An 18,990-nucleotide genomic window follows, 5' to 3' on the forward strand; every position below is an offset into this window, starting at 1 on the left:
CACACAAACACACTCCTCTATTTCTAAAATAGATGTCTGGCCTAGTTATTTAAATTTTATTAAAGTTTTCTCCTCATTTAACAATCTATCCGGCAATGCTGCATTCATTAGAAGATATAATCACTCTTTTGGTACCTTCTTTTGTCATTTTACATTACCATGCTACCTTCCTTTGTCCTCATAAACAATACTGTGACATGCTTTATATTTTTAAAATGCATAAGGGGGCTCATTTTCATTCAAGAACACTGCCATAGTGCCTTTTAAACAAAGACAGACACCTCATTATTCATATCATTTATACTCCACATCTTTCATCCTTTATTTATGCATCTTTTTGTGTCCCTACACCTATCATTTTTCCCAGTGTATCCCATGTCTGCCTCAAACAACTGAGCCATAATACGTTGATTGAGAGAGACAAAGTGATGGATAGACTGAGCAACACAAGATCTATATCTTCAGTCAACATTTTATGGCTCATGCATTTGTAGTGTGTATTTATATCAATTCTGAATTAATAATAGCAATGAAAGTCCTTTTTCACATTGAATTTCTTGGAATCCCACTCATGTTTTATTCTTTTCTTTGCTCTCTTTTCAGATTCTAGCCATCATCTCGATCCTGTTCATCGTCCTCTCCACCATCGCTCTGTCTCTCAACACCTTACCAGATCTCCAGGTCACAGACGAGTTCGGCCATGCCAACGACAACCCCCAGCTGGCCCATGTGGAGGCCGTGTGTATTGCCTGGTTCACCATGGAGTACCTCCTTCGCTTCCTCTCCTCTCCTAATAAGTGGAAGTTCTTCAAAGGCCCACTGAATGTCATTGACTTGCTGGCCATTCTGCCCTACTATGTCACCATCTTCCTAACTGAGTCCAACAAGAGCGTGCTACAGTTCCAAAACGTGCGCCGTGTGGTGCAGATATTCAGGATCATGAGAATATTGAGGATCCTGAAGTTGGCCCGGCACTCCACGGGGCTCCAGTCTCTAGGGTTTACTTTGAGAAGGAGCTACAATGAACTGGGGCTGCTCATTTTATTTCTTGCCATGGGCATCATGATATTCTCCAGCTTGGTCTTCTTTGCTGAGAAAGATGAAGATGCCACCAAATTCACCAGTATCCCTGCCTCATTCTGGTGGGCAACCATTACGATGACTACAGTGGGCTATGGTGACATCTACCCACAGACTTTACTTGGAAAAATTGTGGGTGGGCTCTGCTGCATTGCAGGAGTGCTGGTCATTGCCCTGCCCATCCCCATTATTGTCAACAACTTCTCCGAGTTCTACAAGGAGCAGAAGAGGCAGGAGAAGGCCATTAAGAGGAGGGAAGCACTGGAGAGAGCCAAGAGAAATGGCAGCATTGTGTCAATGAACCTAAAAGACGCCTTTGCCCGCAGTATGGAGCTTATGGATGTGGTGGTAGAGAAAGAAGAGGACAAAACTTCCCTGGACAACCACCTGTCACCTAGCCGCTGGGGCAGCTCAACCAGGCATGCCACCTCAGAGACTAACCTGAAATCCCCAGATAAAAGAAACCCAGAGTCTCTGCTGCAAAGCTCCCCTCATCATATAACCATCACCACTACTGGAAGTCCCCAGCTGACAAACAGGACCCCACAGCACCTTAATGTGCAGAAACTGGAGGAGATGTATAACCAGATGACCAAGTCACAGTCCTTCACTAACCTCAACACTACAAGCTCCATGAGCACTCTGAGCACAACTATGACCGGCCCTGTCTCACCTAAGAAATCTCACAGCCCTGAACTTACATTAAAAGAGGAAGTAGAGCTGGAGATGAAGGAGGTCCAACCCTCCTCGCCAGATAACTTTGCAAGCTGCTCAGCAGACTTTAGAAAAGAAGGCTCCGGCTCAGATGAGGAAGAAGCTGGGCCCTGTCAAATCAGACACCCCAGGGCACCACCCCCTCTAGATCTTAGCCACCCGAGGCCAAATGATGACCACAGCTCTCCTGGCGTCATACTCAAAGATGGCCTCTATGAATCCGTCAACCCAGGTGACGGATCAGAGCTCCATATAGAGGAAGGGGAGAGCTTTAACAGTGCTGTGGAGAACATCCAGAGCTCTCCACGAGGGAATAACCCACTCAAAATAAAGGGGTTGAAGGTCAACTTCACCAAACCCTCTGCTGAAGGCCCACTAACACCACCCAGCACTACCTCTCCTGGAGACATCAGCTCCAGCATCCTGGAAGACGAGTCCCCTGAAGGAGAGATGTCACCGCTCATCCCCAGTTCAGAGGAGCTGCTCCCAATCACAGAGGAGGAGACTTGCCCGTTGTCCCCCAAGAGGCTGGTGGTAGACACCCCCCCCGGCGATGAAGATCAATCCACAGAGAACCACAGGGAGAAGCATCTGATGGAGGTGGCGGGCGCAGCAGTTGCACCCTTGTCACCCAAGACAGCAGCACAAAATTGCACCCAAGGTGTGGTTGGGGCAGGCGAGGAAGTCAAGGCTGACAGCAACCAAAGTGGACACAAAGTGGAGAACCACATGTTTACATCCGACATCCACCTGATACCCGGGGATGGCAGCCTCTCTCCAACCTGTGAAACTAGCATGTGACTGTGAGAGAAGCTCTGAGGGACAATAGACCCACTGCAACCTCAGCCTGATGTGTGAGAGAGCAGGAAGAAAAGACATGGGTGCAGTTGTAGTGACAGATATTTTTGCATGGCATGACAAGTCCCTTTTACTTGTGTTGTTGTGTATCGCTGAAAAAGAAACTGCAGTGCTCCGTGCAGATTTGAGAATGACTTTGGGACAAACAGTGGATTCAAAGAGGAGGCTCTTGAAAAACAGAGGGAATTCATCAACTTATGTAGACACTTTGGTCCTCCCAATGTACATTACGACAGTCTCCTTTTTCTAGCAAAAGAAGGAAATGCACAGAGGGACTTACCTGTAAAAAGCATGCATTTAAAAAAGACAGATATTTTACGGTGCTTAGTTTGCTGAAAGCGCTCCACTGTAAATACTAGGACATCTAAGGCAATGACAATGCACAGGATGGCAAAGGAAACCTGTCACTGAAGGTACAAATATTTGTAATTGTGAAAAGGGAGGGGTGGGGAGTTGAATTGAGAGCCCTCAGACTGGGTGATGCATCGTAGCGACCTATAAAAAAAACATATCATTACCTTTTGTGGAAATGCAAAGCGTTCCCATGACGACCCCGTAATGTTTTTTCGTGTGAAAAATGGTGTATGAAACTGTAACGTTGACATTATTGCTTTTGAGTTTTCATAACGACTGTTGAACTTTCTGTTGAGCATCCGATATTCAGTCCTGGAATTAACGACAGTGGGCAAGAAGGACAAAAACACCTTGATTCCTCTACCTGTAGTTGCCAAATATACATGTAAGGACAGGAACTATCAGATACTACCACTATTGAAAACATTTATCATGTGGTTTCAGAAGTTAGGACGAGGTTTAAGATGTTTTATTCCTTGTTCGGCCTTTTGATTCTGTCCAAATCACAAAAATAAATCTTATTTACTCTCTGACTTAAGATATATACATCTAAAAGTAGTTTTAAGAATAAAATATGAAATAAGTAGGTCTAGATTGGTTATAGAAAAATTCTACAGTAGGTAAGTGAGATTCCATAAAACAGAGTTAAGACTATTTATTCATTCAGCACAGTAGATCTGGTCATTAATCCACATATATGCTTTACACTATAATTATCTACTTTGGCAATTCAAAAGGGATAGACTACCATTAAAAAAAGACAATATTCCTTGTGATATCAATGGACCAAATCAAGCACACTGACAAGCTTTCATGTATCTCAGCTGCATAGTAACATATACAGTAATATCATGTAATATGACAGTAGTTATGGGTTTATTTTTGTTTCCCTTATGGTTTGTTTACCTGCATTGTGTTCATAATCCTATCCTCAGCGCCCTGACATCGTTGTCGACATTTGTTCCATACTACTGCAAGTTTATCCGATCCTGCTGATACGTTTAAGGCGTCTGTTTTTTTGTATATCCGTAGTATCTTGGACTGTAATTTATTGTGTTTTATTGTGAACAAAACTATTTTCAGTCAAACTTAAACCCAAAGGAGTATATTTTTTCTCTCGTCTTCTTTCTCGCTTTCGTTTTACACTGACTGAAAATATCCGTTGTATGTTGCCTTTGATTCCAATTTTATTGCTGGAATATTTGTTTATTGTTTCAGCATGACACTTGGCTGAGTGTACTCGTAGTGTGTTTGTGAAAGCCACACAAACCAGAATGGTACTGAGAGGAAGTATGTGGGTGAATTCTTTGTTGTTTGTTTTGTTGTTTTCTTTCTTTTTCTTATTATTATCATGTCTTTTTGTTCTCACAGAGAGGTGTGGAATGTGCAATACCGCATACTGCAATCTATGCAGGCCAAGAATTGTGGCACTTTATTTTCTGTCTTTGGGATTTGTAAGTGTACAGGCAGAAATTACTTGTATTTTTCAAATGTTATATCTTTAATATGAGGCAAAACAGTATTACAACTACCAGAATCTCACAAACAATGCAAATGAGAATTTGACTTTTACTTTTTCATATTATATGACTGGCATATGCTTAATGCCAGATATCAAAGGACCTCAAATTTGATTATCTGTGGGAATAGGGATCCAAATTGACCACTTTTGGCCTTTTATATTGCTGTTAGATTTACATACAAATCTAACAAACGTCTTTGGAAGATATTAAGATAATCTCATTTCAATGGCCACACACAAAGGATTTTATGTTTTTTGTGAATTAACGTTGAGAATGATTCTATTTTTTCTAAACCAAAATGGAGCATGACCACAATTTCCTGCCATATGGTGGTTGAAATGATGCATGCCTTTTCATAACACTGCTGTTTATGAGAAGGTAGCAAGTCATTTTGCTTTGTTCATATAGCACTGTACAGAAAATTCTAATTTTATAGGAGAAATCAGGTCTTTATGTAATAGATACAAGTAATGTTATTGAGTTCTCAGGTTTTCTATAACTCTCTGATGTTCCGATTGGATAGATTCTCTGTTTTTTCTTTAACAGCTAATGTCTACAACTAGTTACTTCTGTACTTTTTGAAAGGTGATGTTGTCAAATCCACATTGATGTCTTGGCTCCTGGAGGAAGGAGCGGCAATATTTCACCCTCCTCCTGGGTAATCTGTGCACCACATTCAGTGTTCACCCCCCATCAGTGTTCAGTGAGGCAGGAAGGAGCACAAACAAAAGGACAGAGGTTTGACTGTTTGAGATTAAGAGCTGAGAAATAGACAGAAGGGGAGTGATGTGTCTAACTGACCACAGACAGGCAGGAAGAGATCCCTACGGTCACTGAACTGATACATCTGATTATTTCCCATGTTGACACCATTGAGTGCTCCAATCCCTGCAGTTTAAGAGGCTCTCGCCCCATGGCATGCCCTCAGGGACAGTGATCAGTGAGTAAAAGGAAGGCGAGGATAAGGGAAGGCTATGAGAGTTAACAGGAGCGGTGCAAGGGAGTCCTTCCAAATGGTAACATCGCATCAGTGATCAGTTGTGGTCCATATTTCCTTTTGTCTGTGTACATACTGTATGCCCAGACCAACATCATTTAACTCCATTATCACAGATTCATGTGAGAGCTCGTGGAATTATTTTTCATGTTAAATTATTGATCCCTCTTTGAAAACACAGATAGATTCTTTGGTACTCTCCAAAGTAAAGTGCGGGATCACTGGTGGTTGTTTGGGGTTTTCATTCATCTTTTTATTCTTTATGAGGGAAGGTTAGATGAGAACCTTCTTGTTAAAGCTCTTTTTTTCCTGTACTTTCAATTGAACCTTTTTCCTTCATCCCTTGTTTGTAGTAACCACGTCTCTGTGTTAGCCTCAAGTAATCCTTCATTTTGACAGGATGGGTAGAGAAACAAGGGATCTGGACTGATCCGCTATATTCCCTTGGAATGATGTTTGTGTGGATACTGAAATGAATTCTGTGAGCTGACAGCAAATGGACTTTGCTCTGTCTTACTGTCTCACAATGGCATTATCGTCTGTGATACTGTACAGAGTGGAGAGGGTGTGTGTCTTTATTTTCTCTGAGAGAATGGCTGTTGTCCGTGTCACTCATGCGTGCTTACCGAACCTTGCTCCCTAAAATGCATAAAGCATTGTTTCTTCTTATTTCTCTGTGTACTCTGCCTCTTACATTTTTTTGTTTTTGGTTTGTTTTTCTGTTCAGCTTTGGAGAACATTATCGTTAGACACCTTCTGAGCTACAGACTGTTTCTGTACAAAGCTACATCTTTGTATGCATGTAGTAGTCCAAACAATTATGTGACCACAGAACACTTTGTTATGGTACATGTATGTCAACATTTCTGTAGAGCATTGTACCCCATTACGTCTATTAGCATATGCAGAATAACAAATAAATGTGTATATAACTCGTGTGTTTGTGCGTCTGGTGTTCTTCTACTCTACAAATCAGCTGTTTGTAGAGTGCATTTTCAGGATGCATGTCTTACTTATGAAGGATACATAATATGATACAAATATATGGGCTTATAAATAAACATAGCACTAATTAAAACTGATATTGCATTTGCTGCAGGAAGGTATGCAAAGTTGTTTTTCATATCCAAAAGTGCAGTCAACTCAGCAATCTGGCATGACTGGTTGATAAATCATTTATCACTGGAGGGAAATGTTTTCCATTTCCATTAGATGCAATTAATGGATCTCCACATTTCAGTTGTGTACTGCCGCCAAGCAGTGATACTGAACATAAGAAACGCCCCCTAATCTCAAAACCAGAAGCTCTGGCATGTAATGTCTGAATGAAAAAACTGAAGGAACCCATACACTCTAAAAGAAAGTACAATAAGTAAGTCAATGAAGTAACTAATGTATGGGCCTATTATTTCTCTACTTTGTATTTATTGGATCTATTACATCCATTGTATCACATAGGATTAGGATTACAGTATCTGTTGCATAACAAGCTTCAATATATAATAGGTGGGTGAAGATATCTGCATTATTTTTGCTAAATGTCTAAAAGGTGTCTCAGGTGTAGCTGCAAAGGAAGGAAGGAGCCTTCTTGTGTGTGGATTTCTTATGTTTTTAAGCCAATGTTAATAACGTAAAATGTATGTTTTTTACAAGCTTCATTCTGTGGCAGAATTCAAAGTCAGCTCAAAGCCATAGCATGTGTCGCCTGGGTTGCATTTTGGCAAACTGCATAGTATAGTAAACAAGTTAATCTCGTTTTATGGACTGGCTGCCTGGGAAAAAAAATGTATCCCCAGACTCGTTTACATAAACATATTTCACTATAATGCAGTCCAATACAAGATCACCACTTGGAAAAACTGCTGTGTAGTTGAGTCAACTTTGCTCTGACAGAGTCCAAACAAGTTTACAGGGGTTTTATTTTTTAGGTGCCTGATACATTGAGTTGTATGAAAACAGTTTTTGCAGCTACTCCTCCTAAACGCCAGGGGGCGCTGCACGTCGTGAAGCGACAACAAACTAACACACAGCACCAAAGCGCGCGGAAATCAAACAATTTCCAAAGAAGAAGAAATGAAACTATTTCCAGAAGATGAACGAAACCGCAAATATAAACATGGGGCCTGAAATTAACAATGAAAGCGCTACAGATGCAAGTTGTACAGATGATAGTGTCAGTTTTTCCCGTGTTACCGCTGTTGCTACTGGGTGGATGTTTGACTTTATGTTTCTAAGTCTGTGTCGGCGTTTCAAGGAAGGCAAACTTGATGAATTCAATGAAACACTTTCGACTTTCGAGGGTGAGTTATCCACAGCCAACAAACCATTAGCATAAGCTATTTAACTTTCCTAACTTTAACCACTTATTTAAATTATCCAGGCAGCATCTCTGTCGAGTCTGGAGATATCGGCGATACAAGTTCTATAAAATTAGTTAAGCTAACTCGAATTAACGTTAACAATTCGTGCGCACAATTTGACAAAACAGGAACAACCTCTTAAAATAACTAGCCATAGCTAGCTGTTAGCGTAACCTGTAACAGTAGGTGAAATTGTAAAAACACTGATTAACAAAATAAAGTTTAAGATTTTCCTGAGCTGACGACTTTCTCATTTTTGCACTTCATAAGCAGCCTCTAAGAAAATTCAAAGACTGCTGAAATAACGCCCAATGTATAAATAAAAATGTATGAGGGCGGTGGTGCTGAGGGAGCAAGAAAAGATTTAATTTATGCGATAACATAACGCCATTAATATTAAGGGATAAATTCAGTCATTTTAGGACACCTCAAGATTCAAACACCGCTGTTGCTAACCTCCATGCTGTGGTTAAAACTCCTGAAACATACCCCAGTAGCTAGTAGTAATAATCTGCAGTACATTGTGAGTTCCTACAATAACATAACTCTACAGAGACAGGATCGTTGTGAAGTTTCTGAAGACCAAGTGGCTAACACTATTTTGTGAATTTATTTATCTTTGCTTTTTCAGCCATTACTCAGAGTCCATCTCTCAAACAAGACCTCCAAGATGAGAAAATGAGGATAGGTGCCTTGCTTGCAAGAGTCATGCATGGAAAGCAATTGGGTAAGTTGTAGCAGTCAGAAGCTGAATTACGGCCTCCCTCTTATACACCTTTCTACATCGACATACGTTATGTCTGTGAAGCGATACTGTTTGGTTTGTGTTAGTACTGCAGAGTGGTCAGAACCTACTTTATAACTTGCAGCATGTATTCCCATGAAAACAGCAGCAACGTCTTATTATACATCCATTTGTTATTCAAACTTTGTCATTCACACAAAAACATGTATGTAATACATACGAAAGTCGTAAGCCACTTATATCACTTATATGAGCAAAAGTGTTGATTATTTGGGGACCTGTTTCCAGTTTATGTTATGAGATTAAAGCTCATGTAAAAAAAAGCATAGATATTAGAGACAAGGAGTCAATATGTTGATGACCTAGTTTGTTATAACAACTGTAATATATAAAAAAAGTAACATGAAACTAAAATGGTTAAATCACATGGTTTCAAAATATGTCCTGTGCTTCTTTACTCTGCACACACACAAACTACAAATGTACACATTCTGGAAAAAATCTTAACAGCCTGCTTTTACCATGTAATACACTGGTTTTCCCCAGATGTCCAGTTTGAAGAGGATGACAGTGTGATGCCTCTGATGTCTGCCGCCAAAATATGGTCAGACCTAGAGGACTCTGTGGCAGACGAAAGCTTGTTCAAAAACATTACCATCCTTTTGCTTGTCCAGGTAATCATACAGATTATTTTGGGGGGTGTATTTGCACAGGAGAAGGGCCAGACATGGCTTTAAATGTGTCCTGGTGTGATTTAATGAGTTGAGATTAATTCTGGAGAACGTACGCTCTGCTGGCTATAATGGATAGATATCAAGGAAAAGGCACGGCTAAAGTCCTGATGGCACACAGAGATGCTTTGTCCTCATTTTGAGTTTAAGTGTCTGAAGCATTTTCCCTGTTCTTAGGCTGTGGCTGTGTGCTTGGAGAAAGGCCAAAGATCTGCTGCCTCCTCTACCCTCAAGTGGTTTGAGAAAAAACATAATTTCCCACAGGTGTGTATGTCCATTATTGTCTCTTTTCTTTTCAAAAGCACAGAGTCAATAACTGGAATACTTGTTGTCCTAGAACGATTTGAATGCTTAACTAACTAATGTTTTTCCACAGAACCTGGGAGTTAAGCTGTCGACAATCGTGACACAGAGGGAAACTTACCACCCGTTCCTCATGAGCTTCAGCTTCAGCCGCCTGCTGGAAACAATACAATCTTTCTTGGATGCCTACTTGGAGAAGAATCCCTCTGACTACCTTCTCAAGGTACAGGACCTGACCTCACCTCTTCCAAGTTCAGCCTAGTTCATAGAATGTATAGACCAGCTTGACAATCAGCCCAATCCACCTCTACCTGGAGCTCAAAAAAATGCCTGCCCACACCATAGATACATTTCCTTCAACGTGTATTCATTTCATTGAATGTGTTTCAACAGATTGTACACGACTAGACTGGGACATTCAGAAAACTACAGTTTTTTATTTTAATCATACTTCAGGTTCATTGGACTGCAGAAAGGCAAAGTGTTAACCTGTTACTTTGAAAATAGTTTTCCCATGGTAGGATTTATTCAGTCTGTTCATGATGAGAGTAAACAATTTTATAATACTGGCCGTGTAAGAGTAATGCTAATGTAAAATTAGGAATGAGAATAGCTGTGCAAGACATCATTCAGTGTTGGTGCAAGATATCGACCAAGAGGATTAGTCCCCTCCTTGCTCACAAATGAAAAATGTAGTTTGAGGGTTGTTTGATGCTTGAAAACTCTTATTTCCAACATATCATGAAATCATTTTGAAGTTGTTGCATCTGTCCTTTTAATCTGAACAAGTGTGAAAAGAATTCAGGTTTTTGCTGCTCAGCTGTTTGTGAGGTGGAGACCTTCTTCAGTTACACATGATTTCATTAGCAAGTACATGAGGTGTCCAATGTTTCGCTCTGGCTAACAGCAAGGTTTAGCAAACACATTTTAGCTGCAGTCAATAAATTTTCTCGATCTTGTGCGCAGACCTGTTCAGCTACGCTCTCGTCCTCCTGAGTAACGCCGCTTTGACCAACTGAAGGTGCTGATGTGACATTATCAGTCATAGTTAATTGACAATTTGTCATCAAAATTAGTTGGAAGGGCAAAGTGCTACATTCAGCAGAGCCTTCCTCGGGGTCTAACAGGCTCGCTTATTCATGAAAGTTTCAAGAATGATTTACATAGAGGCTGCTGACCAAGGTTAAACTTAGAAGGGTATCGTAATGACAGGCGTCATTAGTTTTGCTTTTGTATTACACCAACACTTAAACCTGAAAGTTAATTGTTTTGGAAGAAAATAGAAAGGTAATATTTGCTAACATACTTTATGTTGCAGGCAGCCACAAAGATGGTCCAGTCGTCACAGAACATTGAGAGTTTGGAGGACGTGGTGACACAGGACGGCTCTCTATCAGAACCAGCCGACGAATCAACAGAGGATAAAGAGTAGGAAATAACCTTAAACGCCCCCACTTGTATTTATAGAAATTTGCACATTTCTGTCCTGTATTGAACAATATACTGAACATTTATGTCCCAACAGGAAAAAGGAGAACACTGTATGTGTGAGGTTAGTAGAAATGAGAGTGGAAATGTGTCTTTTCAATAAGAAGTATACACTAGGTATATGTGGGGTAACAAATAATTTTACCTTACTGTATTACACTTCCACAGAACAAAACGGAGACTACTGTCAACTAAAATGACTGATTTATGGAGACCTGATTCATGCAAGAAGCCTTTTGTCTCTCTCAAAAGAATCTCCAAGAATGGTAAGTTTTATTTTCATAATTTTCTATAAAATGGAGTAATACATTCACCAGCACATTTTATTTCATATATATTTCTGAGCGTGAACAACAGCTAAAGAGAATGTTAAACCTCCCACCATCAGAGTTATCTCGGATAACATCTGAGAAGTCAGTGGACACCTCAAAGATCCAAAAAACAAGGAAACCACCTCAGGTGAGTTAGTCCACACTCCTCATTCAATGTTGTGTCTAGTTAATGAATCACAAATCAAGGGAATATGTGAGGCATGCTACCTTTCATTTGGGTCGGATTCCTGAGAATCTATAAACTTATGAGTTTCTGTTTTCTGCTTTGTGAAGAAATGGACACCCCAGCTGGACAAGTACCTCAAGAATGGTGTTAAACGTCACGGCCAGGGGAAGTGGTCTCGCATATTAATGGATTATGACTTTGAAGGACGCACTGGCACCATGCTCAAAGACCGCTGGAGAGTTCTAATGAGGGCACATGAAGTCGGCTGAAGAGGGAGAGTGCCTCTCAAACTTGTATGATGTAGCAATTTACCTGTAAATAATAACATTAACATAACTGATCCCCTCATTTAACCCTTTTCAGCCCATGGCTTAATTGCTGAAGATGTTCCTTTATGTTATTGGAGTGTTGTGCTTTGTTGCTGCTGTTTGCACCAAGAAAATATAGCACAAGAGGGAGCTCAACACAGAAAAATGAATTGGGCTATTTGCATTGCCTTCTATGATAGGATACATTTGATATAATACTTGTAACTGTGCCCCTCTAAATTGTACAGTGTAGCAGATTGCCTGTGAATAAAACAAAACATGGGATTAGTTGGCTTAACTTAACTCTCTCTCTCTGTGTGTGTGTGTGTGTGTGTGTGTGTGTGTGTGTGTGTGTGTGTGTGTGTGTGTGTGTGTGTGTGTGTGTGTGTGTGTGTGTGTGTGTGTGTGTGTGTGTGTGTGTGTGTGTGTGTGTGGCTTTGCTGCTGCTGTATTTGCACCAAGAAAATGTCATACCACCAGAGGGCTCTCAACACAAAACGTTTTTTGCTGAATACGTTCAATAAACATAGGCTAAATCACTTTTGATAGGTTCTTCACATGTACTAGAAAAAGGTAAATACTGTACAAATATAAGTGTCTTTACTCAGTATGCTGCGAAGTTACACAGAACAATGGAAATGTGCATGGTGACTGCTGTGACTTGAACATGCTTTTATATCAATGTGTAGCATGTTTGTTAGGCATAATTGCATTGCACCACCGGGGAGTCTCTTCTCAGTATTGAAAGCCTGCGGGATTGAGGCGTCGGATCTGAACACAGTATTTCAGTTTCTCTGATGAGGAGCGCTTGGCTGTGAAATGTTATTGTGGACACCAGATCAGAGCATTGTTCTGTGGTGCTGTGTTTGGATCAGATGAAGACGAAGCTGTGTTGTGGTGGACAATTGCACTGCTGGGTTTTCTGGATCTTCTTCCATGTCCCGCTGCACTGATGGTTCCCCACCGCCTGCCAGTGAAGCACAGCTTCTCTGCAACACAGTCACAACCCCAAATGTTTATGGTTCTCACACCACCATGTACAGTTTCACACATTCAGATGACATTTAACTGATTCACTGTCTTGCTCAAGGGCACATCAAGTCTAATTGTAGAGGGTGGTGGGAACTGGATAATATGGCTGTTTGACAAATTGGTTAAGAGTTAAGACATAAAGCTTCATAACTTCATACTTGTCTGATTCCTGACCGTCTCCTTGGCAGCTGCCACTATTGTTGCGCATGGCAGGAGGCTCACATGCCACACACACTTTAAAGCCTTCTGTTATGTAGCGCATCCAGTGTGTGTGTGGCCTGTTCTCCACTGTACAGTGGGGTGTCCGGGACTCCAATGTGAATTCAACGCAGAACCTGAGGGGAGTAGGGGCAAAGTCATGAGGGTCTCGCAGTCATTCCTGAGATATTAGGATCGATGAATCAAGATAGAAATAAAGTAAACACTTAATGTACACAATAGGAGGACATCATCACCCAGTTTGTGACTGGCACAGGGATCATTTGCTTCCTTTAATAATTTCCTAATTCAGTGAAGCATGGCCACGCCCCTTATGAGATGGGAATAACAATCATGCAGCCAATGGGTACACTGTAAGCTGCACACAATAACTCACCGACTGCCATCTAGGCCTTTTGTGCATGTACTTTTCATGTGACAGCCCTTATTAAAGTCTGAGTATTTCATTTCAAAGGGTTGTGGGCAGTCTCTCAGCATTGCTATATTTAATGGTCTGTAGACAGACGTCCAGGTGAGCAAACACCTACTGGTAGCTCATGCAGATGGAGAAAAGGTTATCTTTTTTCCAAATGGCTTGGATTACACGGCATAATGCTAAAATGAAGTTAACCCCTTGCAGCATTCATGATCTTTTCAACTCTTGAATTTAAAGATACCGATATATAAATACCGAGATATATGTGTGCAGTTTCAGAGTACTTAGGAAGGTTTTTTAGGAGCATGATATGAAACCTACCCAGGGTCCAGGGGGTTTCCATAGTTGTCATGCTTGGGCCGTCCTTTGCCAAACTCCATGCTGGTGATGAATGCAGGACCTGATAAGAGAAACCAATTCAGTATTTCTGTACAACATTTTTTCCTGGATTATGTGGGTCCAGACGAATCTACCCATGTAAACCACAGCATTTTGCGTCTGGATTGTGTTTCCGCCATTTAGAATTTTGTCCAAATCTGTTTTTTCACTGCCCCTCCTACAAATTTTGAACAATTGTCATCAAATTTGGCTGAACAAAGCCCAAAAAAGTTACTTTTTTAGATTTTTTGTCAAAAAAAACTCTAAATGGTGCATCAACTGCTAAGCTATGATATAGGAATCTACTAAAGTTTCACTTTTTAACAAAATTTAACCCAATTTGCAACCATACAACCAAGTTGCAACCCACTGTGCAAGTTTTCCGTCTTTTAATCATCTAATCATCTAGGCTAGATGGCAATGTATCTAGGCTGGTTGCAGAGTTGGTCGTGTGAGGTTAAACTATGTCCATTGAATTTGTGTTTAGACATCTAAAAGACCAAGGGCACTTGTATAGTAAAACCAGGGAATGTTCATGAACCTGAGTTGCGTCCACAATGGCCGCCCTGGTGGTCTCTGTACTCCCTGCAGCCGCCTCGTTCCTTCAGGCTGGGACAGGGCTCTCCGCTGTTACTGGGCTGCTGCTCTATGTGTCGGACACGGACTCGCTCTGAGGGCTGGCAGGGCTTAGCACAGCCGCTCCAAAAGCTCCAGTCGCTCACAGCGCAGTCCTGAGCTGGATGTTGGCACCCATGTTGTGGGAGAAAGATTATTACAGGATATCCTCTGTGGTAGCAAAACAATCGAACTGCAGTGAAACACAGAGATGTTGGACCTAACACTAACATGGACTCCTTAAGTTCACAGGGTGTGCAGAGGTGACGCTTCTGAGCAACAGTTAAACCTTGCAGTTTTCTCGCAGACTGCATAATTACAGTTTTCCTGTGAAACAGTGTAATGGAGCTAAATATCCAGGAAATAACTTTAGATCAATGAAGCATTGATTGTGGCTTGTTGAATTAGTGTTTCCTGCTCTACTACAAGTAGTTTGAGAGCACGCCAAGTGAGCAACCCATTCAATCACCAAGTCCTGTGATTTTTCTTTTCAGTTGCTCTCTGTGCTTGACGATCAAGCTTTGATGTATTAAGCATGCAGATTTAGCAACTACCGGTCTATAACACATATTAAGTACGCTCGGCTTGTTTGACTGGAACTGTAATTGCTACAACTGATTGACAGAATCACATTCTTCAAATATTTCTACTAATTCCATTATGTGGGCCAGTCCACTGAAATGAGGTTAGACACAGATCTGCCTTGGTTATTTGGTGGACTGATTATTGCCTTTTATTGTGATGGAACAGCCATGACACATGCTGCAGAAGAAAAATAAATGTTGAAGGTGAAGAATACAAAACAAACCAGAGTTTGACAGGACTTTGCAATGGTGAAGATGAATGTGCACAAACAATTTCACATGCCGTGGATGAATTTGGAGCGTATCCACCTCTGCCAGCTCTGTGTCATCAGAGATATGTGATAAGTAGCCCAGTGACGACCAGGTACTGAAAATAATCTTTCTTCTCCAACTATCTCTGTCTTCTGTCTGATAAACGGATTCTGAAAATATAACCTTCAGCAAGAGTTCAGGTTACCTCATGCGGTTATCAGGTTATCTCCCACCGGTGTCATATAAGTTAAGGTGTGTGCAAAACAATAAACAGTACCTCCTCTTGTGATTCATTCACGCTCAGAGCGCTCCCTCCATTCATCCCTCACCTGGGCACTCTGTGAAGTAGTCGAAGCAGCAGTCCTTGGTCCTGACACATCCCTCATCGCAGTAGCATGTTCCAAACACACGGTCCATCCTCCAGTCGGTGGCCAAACAGCTCAAGTCTCTGCCCGGGCAGCATTTCCCTGAACAACCCCCAGACACCAGGTGGTTCTCTCCCAGAGTAGAAACCACCAGCAGTAAAAAGGCAAGCTCCACAGAGGATCCCATCATGAGAGGGTCAGGCCAGACCCCTGAAGTAAAACACTAGTTGCCCTAATATATAATTTACCACTCTACCACTCATATATTTACTCCCTGCGTGGCCCTATTCTACATCTGTCATACTCATGACCGTGAGAGGGAGAGGTTGGAATACCAGCCCAGCCCCGACTGTGCTCTGCCACAGGAGCCCTTGTGACCTGGAATTCCGGTGTCCGGCCCCTCTGTTCCCCTCCAGAAACAGGTCTGCAGAGCAACCTACAGCACAGAACACCCCATTCCAGCTCTGATCAGGCTTCCATGTCTCTCATATTGTGTCTCTCCCCTCAGAGCTGGTGTCTCTCCCCCTGTTCCCAGCTGAGCACCTCCCTTCAGTCGATCAAACAAGGGAGGAGACAATGAGGGCAAGGGAGGGCTGAGCTTTGGTTCGGTGTGTGTTTTACCTCCTGTTTCTGTTCTCTCTCTCTCATACTTCGTTCTCACCTGTCTTATTGTTGTTTATCCTTTTTCTTTCTAACCCTCTCCCTGCAGGATTACTGTGACCCTGATGCCAAGTCTTGCTCAGCCACTCTCTGCCACCCCAGACCTCTGAGTCCTAAAAGAAAGGAAGGAATGTGAGCCGTTGGCAGGTCTCCAGACAATTGTGCCAGGGGGGCCCGCTGAGCGTTGTAAAGCCACCCTTTGGTTCTCACCTCTCTTCCTTTCTCCCTTTCTTTCAGGTTACTGTAATCTACCAGAAATCCCAAAACTTCAGAAATTATTTTCTCTGTTACACTTTGTACCTTTAGTTGATAAGTTAGTTATCTGATATTTTATTTAGTTGTTGTCATTTTGAGAAGTAGGCTGTGACTTCTTGTCACAAGTTAGATTAGAAGATCAATACCTCTCATATTTGTACACTAAATATGAAGCTACAGCCTGGAGCCGCTTAGCTTAGCTTAGCATAAGCTAGCCTGGTTCTGTCCAATTTTTTTAAAAATCCACCTACCAGCTCCTCTAAAGTTCACTAATTAATACATTATATATAATTAGTTTAATCCCTACTAAACTGTAAAAACAACATGTTGCCTGACAAGTGTCAAGACTCCAGGAAGTGACTGCACCTGGCCAAGAAATAGTCCAGCACATAATGCCTGTAAAACTACAACCTGACGTTTTTACACTTCACTTTTTATACAGATTTAACAAATGAGATATAAATGTTAATTAGCTTTAAAGTGCTGGTGGGCACATTTGATTTAACCTTGGGACACAGCCAGGCTAGTTGTTTTTCCATTTCTAGTCTTTATGCTAATCTAAGCTAACGGGCTGTAGCTTCATACTTAGCATACAGGCAAGAGAATGGTATTGATCTTTTAACTCTTGGCAAGAAAGCAAATAAACCTATTTCTCAAACTGTCAAACTATTTCTTAAAGGACCTGCGGTGAGACAGCATGCGTACAACAGGTGAATTCTTTCAGTTGCAGTCCTGATGCAGGGCTGTGAATCAGTGAGCTGGAGCTCCAGTGTACATGACGTTATTTGCAGACCAGGGTGTGGCGTTAATTCATAACTCTTGACATACAGTGCAGGCGAACGGCAGATGACAGATTTATTTCATACACTGTAATTCTGGAGAGGCATGTCCATGACAACCTTAGCAAGGCGAGATTGTTTTATCTCATTAGGATGGAGCTTGTCGCCGAGGGATGATTGATTAACAGGACGATTAGATTTGCTGCTCTGAGTGAAAATAAGATTCTTAAAGGAGAAATTATTCTTATGATGTCTAATGTGAGGATTTCATTATGTAAAAGCTGATAACCCATTTGCTCCTTTGCCCTATTTTTAGTCTTACATTCATGTGGTGCTGAAAGAAAATTTCCATATCACTGCAAAACCCAATGTTCAAAAGGAAGTTTTCCAATAACTGATGAATCTTCATGCATATGAAGTTTTTGGAAAAATTTAATGTAATTTTGGAGAGCACTGGCAGCATGTTTCAGTGGTATGCTTGTGCAGGGAGCCTGAATGTCTGAAGATGTTGTGAACTCAAGAGGGTCAGCTTTTATTTGAGCAGTTCCTCCTCCATCTCATGGGAAACAAATGAGGCCTCCGCAGGGAGCATTAGCAGGGAATGAGGCCTCCCTACGCCTACCACTATAGAAGGAGCAGATATTTGTAATAATCTGGATACTTTGCCTCTGCCGTCTTGAGAAACAGCTTGCGGAGAGCAGAGGGGGGTCTGTTTGGGTCCTTTGATTCCTCTTCTCGCCATGAAGCAGGTAGGTCAAGCGACAGTAATAGCCTTCATCTTCACCATAATCATCAGCAGCAGCATCACTGAGGAGCATGTGTCTGAATCAGTGTATAGTAAAGTTTGAGGGGGTTGAACCCAGACTGACCTCAGAGTCAGAAATAGTAGTACTCCACTGTGTTTTGGTCATTTTAATCTACAAATATTAAATATGATATATTTTCATATGATAATCAACAATTATCCTCTTACATACTTTATCATAAACAATTCAACTTATTTTCAATAATTTTGAGAAGGTGTCTGTTTTCCAAACAGTGGATGTATATTTTGTAAGTGTAAGTTTAGCAACGCTTTATGAAAACCAAAGGGAACACCCCTAAAATGTCACTAAGGCTAACACACACATATATTGGAGTTTCAGTGCTGATTTGATCTGTCCACTGATGCAAGGTTTACAGCTGTTTGCTATGGCTCCAGCACGTTGGTAGTGCACATCAAAGCATGTGTGTTTTACATCTGACAGGCCCCCAACCCTGGACCTCCTGCCCTCACTGTGCACTTGTCAAAGACAATCAGACTTCCCACAGTAACGCACCCTGCTTGGGGTTTTCTTAGTGTATGTGAGTAGAAAGGGAAAGGGGATTAAGACCCTGTACAGAGACCTGTAACTAAGTGTGTTTATGGTCCTCAAACTCTGTCACAAGCTGCCATGTCACAGACTGAATTCATGACAATCATACACACAACTAATTT

At 41.4% G+C, this 18,990-nt stretch overlaps 3 protein-coding genes across 3 annotated transcripts in view; 2 read left to right on the plus strand and 1 right to left on the minus strand.

The window, feature by feature from the left end:
- The window catches only part of LOC139304060 (potassium voltage-gated channel subfamily B member 2-like), a 72,025-nt gene extending 69,430 nt beyond the window's left edge, over window positions 1-2,595 (plus strand). Inside the window, exon 2 of the mRNA XM_070927895.1 lies at window positions 604-2,595. Coding sequence (XP_070783996.1) covers window positions 604-2,595 — 1,992 coding nt within the window. The remainder of the gene's footprint in view (window positions 1-603) is intronic.
- A 5,047-nt stretch (window positions 2,596-7,642) lies between these two features.
- Window positions 7,643-12,247, plus strand: terf1 (telomeric repeat binding factor (NIMA-interacting) 1). Its single transcript, XM_070927896.1, has 10 exons — window positions 7,643-7,826; window positions 8,518-8,613; window positions 9,178-9,305; window positions 9,540-9,626; window positions 9,739-9,888; window positions 10,984-11,093; window positions 11,191-11,217; window positions 11,322-11,419; window positions 11,542-11,612; window positions 11,759-12,247. Exons 1-10 carry the CDS (start codon window positions 7,643-7,645, stop codon window positions 11,918-11,920), a joined length of 1,113 nt encoding a protein of 370 aa, XP_070783997.1. The 3' UTR covers window positions 11,921-12,247.
- Window positions 12,248-12,568: 321 nt separating this feature from the next.
- LOC139304527 (somatomedin-B and thrombospondin type-1 domain-containing protein) lies at window positions 12,569-16,009 on the minus strand. The gene is made up of 5 exons (XM_070928463.1): window positions 15,784-16,009; window positions 14,545-14,739; window positions 13,947-14,025; window positions 13,150-13,326; window positions 12,569-12,948 (listed from the first exon to the last, which is right to left on the minus strand). The coding sequence occupies exons 1-5, from the start codon at window positions 16,007-16,009 to the stop codon at window positions 12,831-12,833; spliced, it is 795 nt and encodes a 264-aa protein (XP_070784564.1). The 3' UTR covers window positions 12,569-12,830.
- Window positions 16,010-18,990: the final 2,981 nt, after the last annotated feature.

This window comes from Enoplosus armatus, chromosome 21, assembly GCF_043641665.1.
Source record: "Enoplosus armatus isolate fEnoArm2 chromosome 21, fEnoArm2.hap1, whole genome shotgun sequence".
Taxonomy (NCBI): domain Eukaryota; kingdom Metazoa; phylum Chordata; class Actinopteri; order Centrarchiformes; family Enoplosidae; genus Enoplosus; species Enoplosus armatus.

Bases quoted from the DNA above. Each gene is read 5' to 3' on its own strand.
- terf1 (XM_070927896.1), top strand. From the start codon at position 7,643: ATGGGGCCTGAAATTAACAATGAAAGCGCTACAGATGCAAGTTGTACA. The intron at 7,827-8,517 runs GTGAGTTATCCA...TTGCTTTTTCAG, and splicing joins AACACTTTCGACTTTCGAGG to CCATTACTCAGAGTCCATCT. The intron at 11,613-11,758 runs GTGAGTTAGTCC...TGCTTTGTGAAG, and splicing joins AAACAAGGAAACCACCTCAG to AAATGGACACCCCAGCTGGA.
- LOC139304527 (XM_070928463.1), bottom strand. From the start codon at position 16,009: ATGATGGGATCCTCTGTGGAGCTTGCCTTTTTACTGCTGGTGGTTTCT. The intron at 14,740-15,783 runs GTGAGGGATGAA...GCCAACATCCAG, and splicing joins CTACTTCACAGAGTGCCCAG to CTCAGGACTGCGCTGTGAGC. The intron at 13,327-13,946 runs GTAGGTTTCATA...TACTCCCCTCAG, and splicing joins GGAAACCCCCTGGACCCTGG to GTTCTGCGTTGAATTCACAT.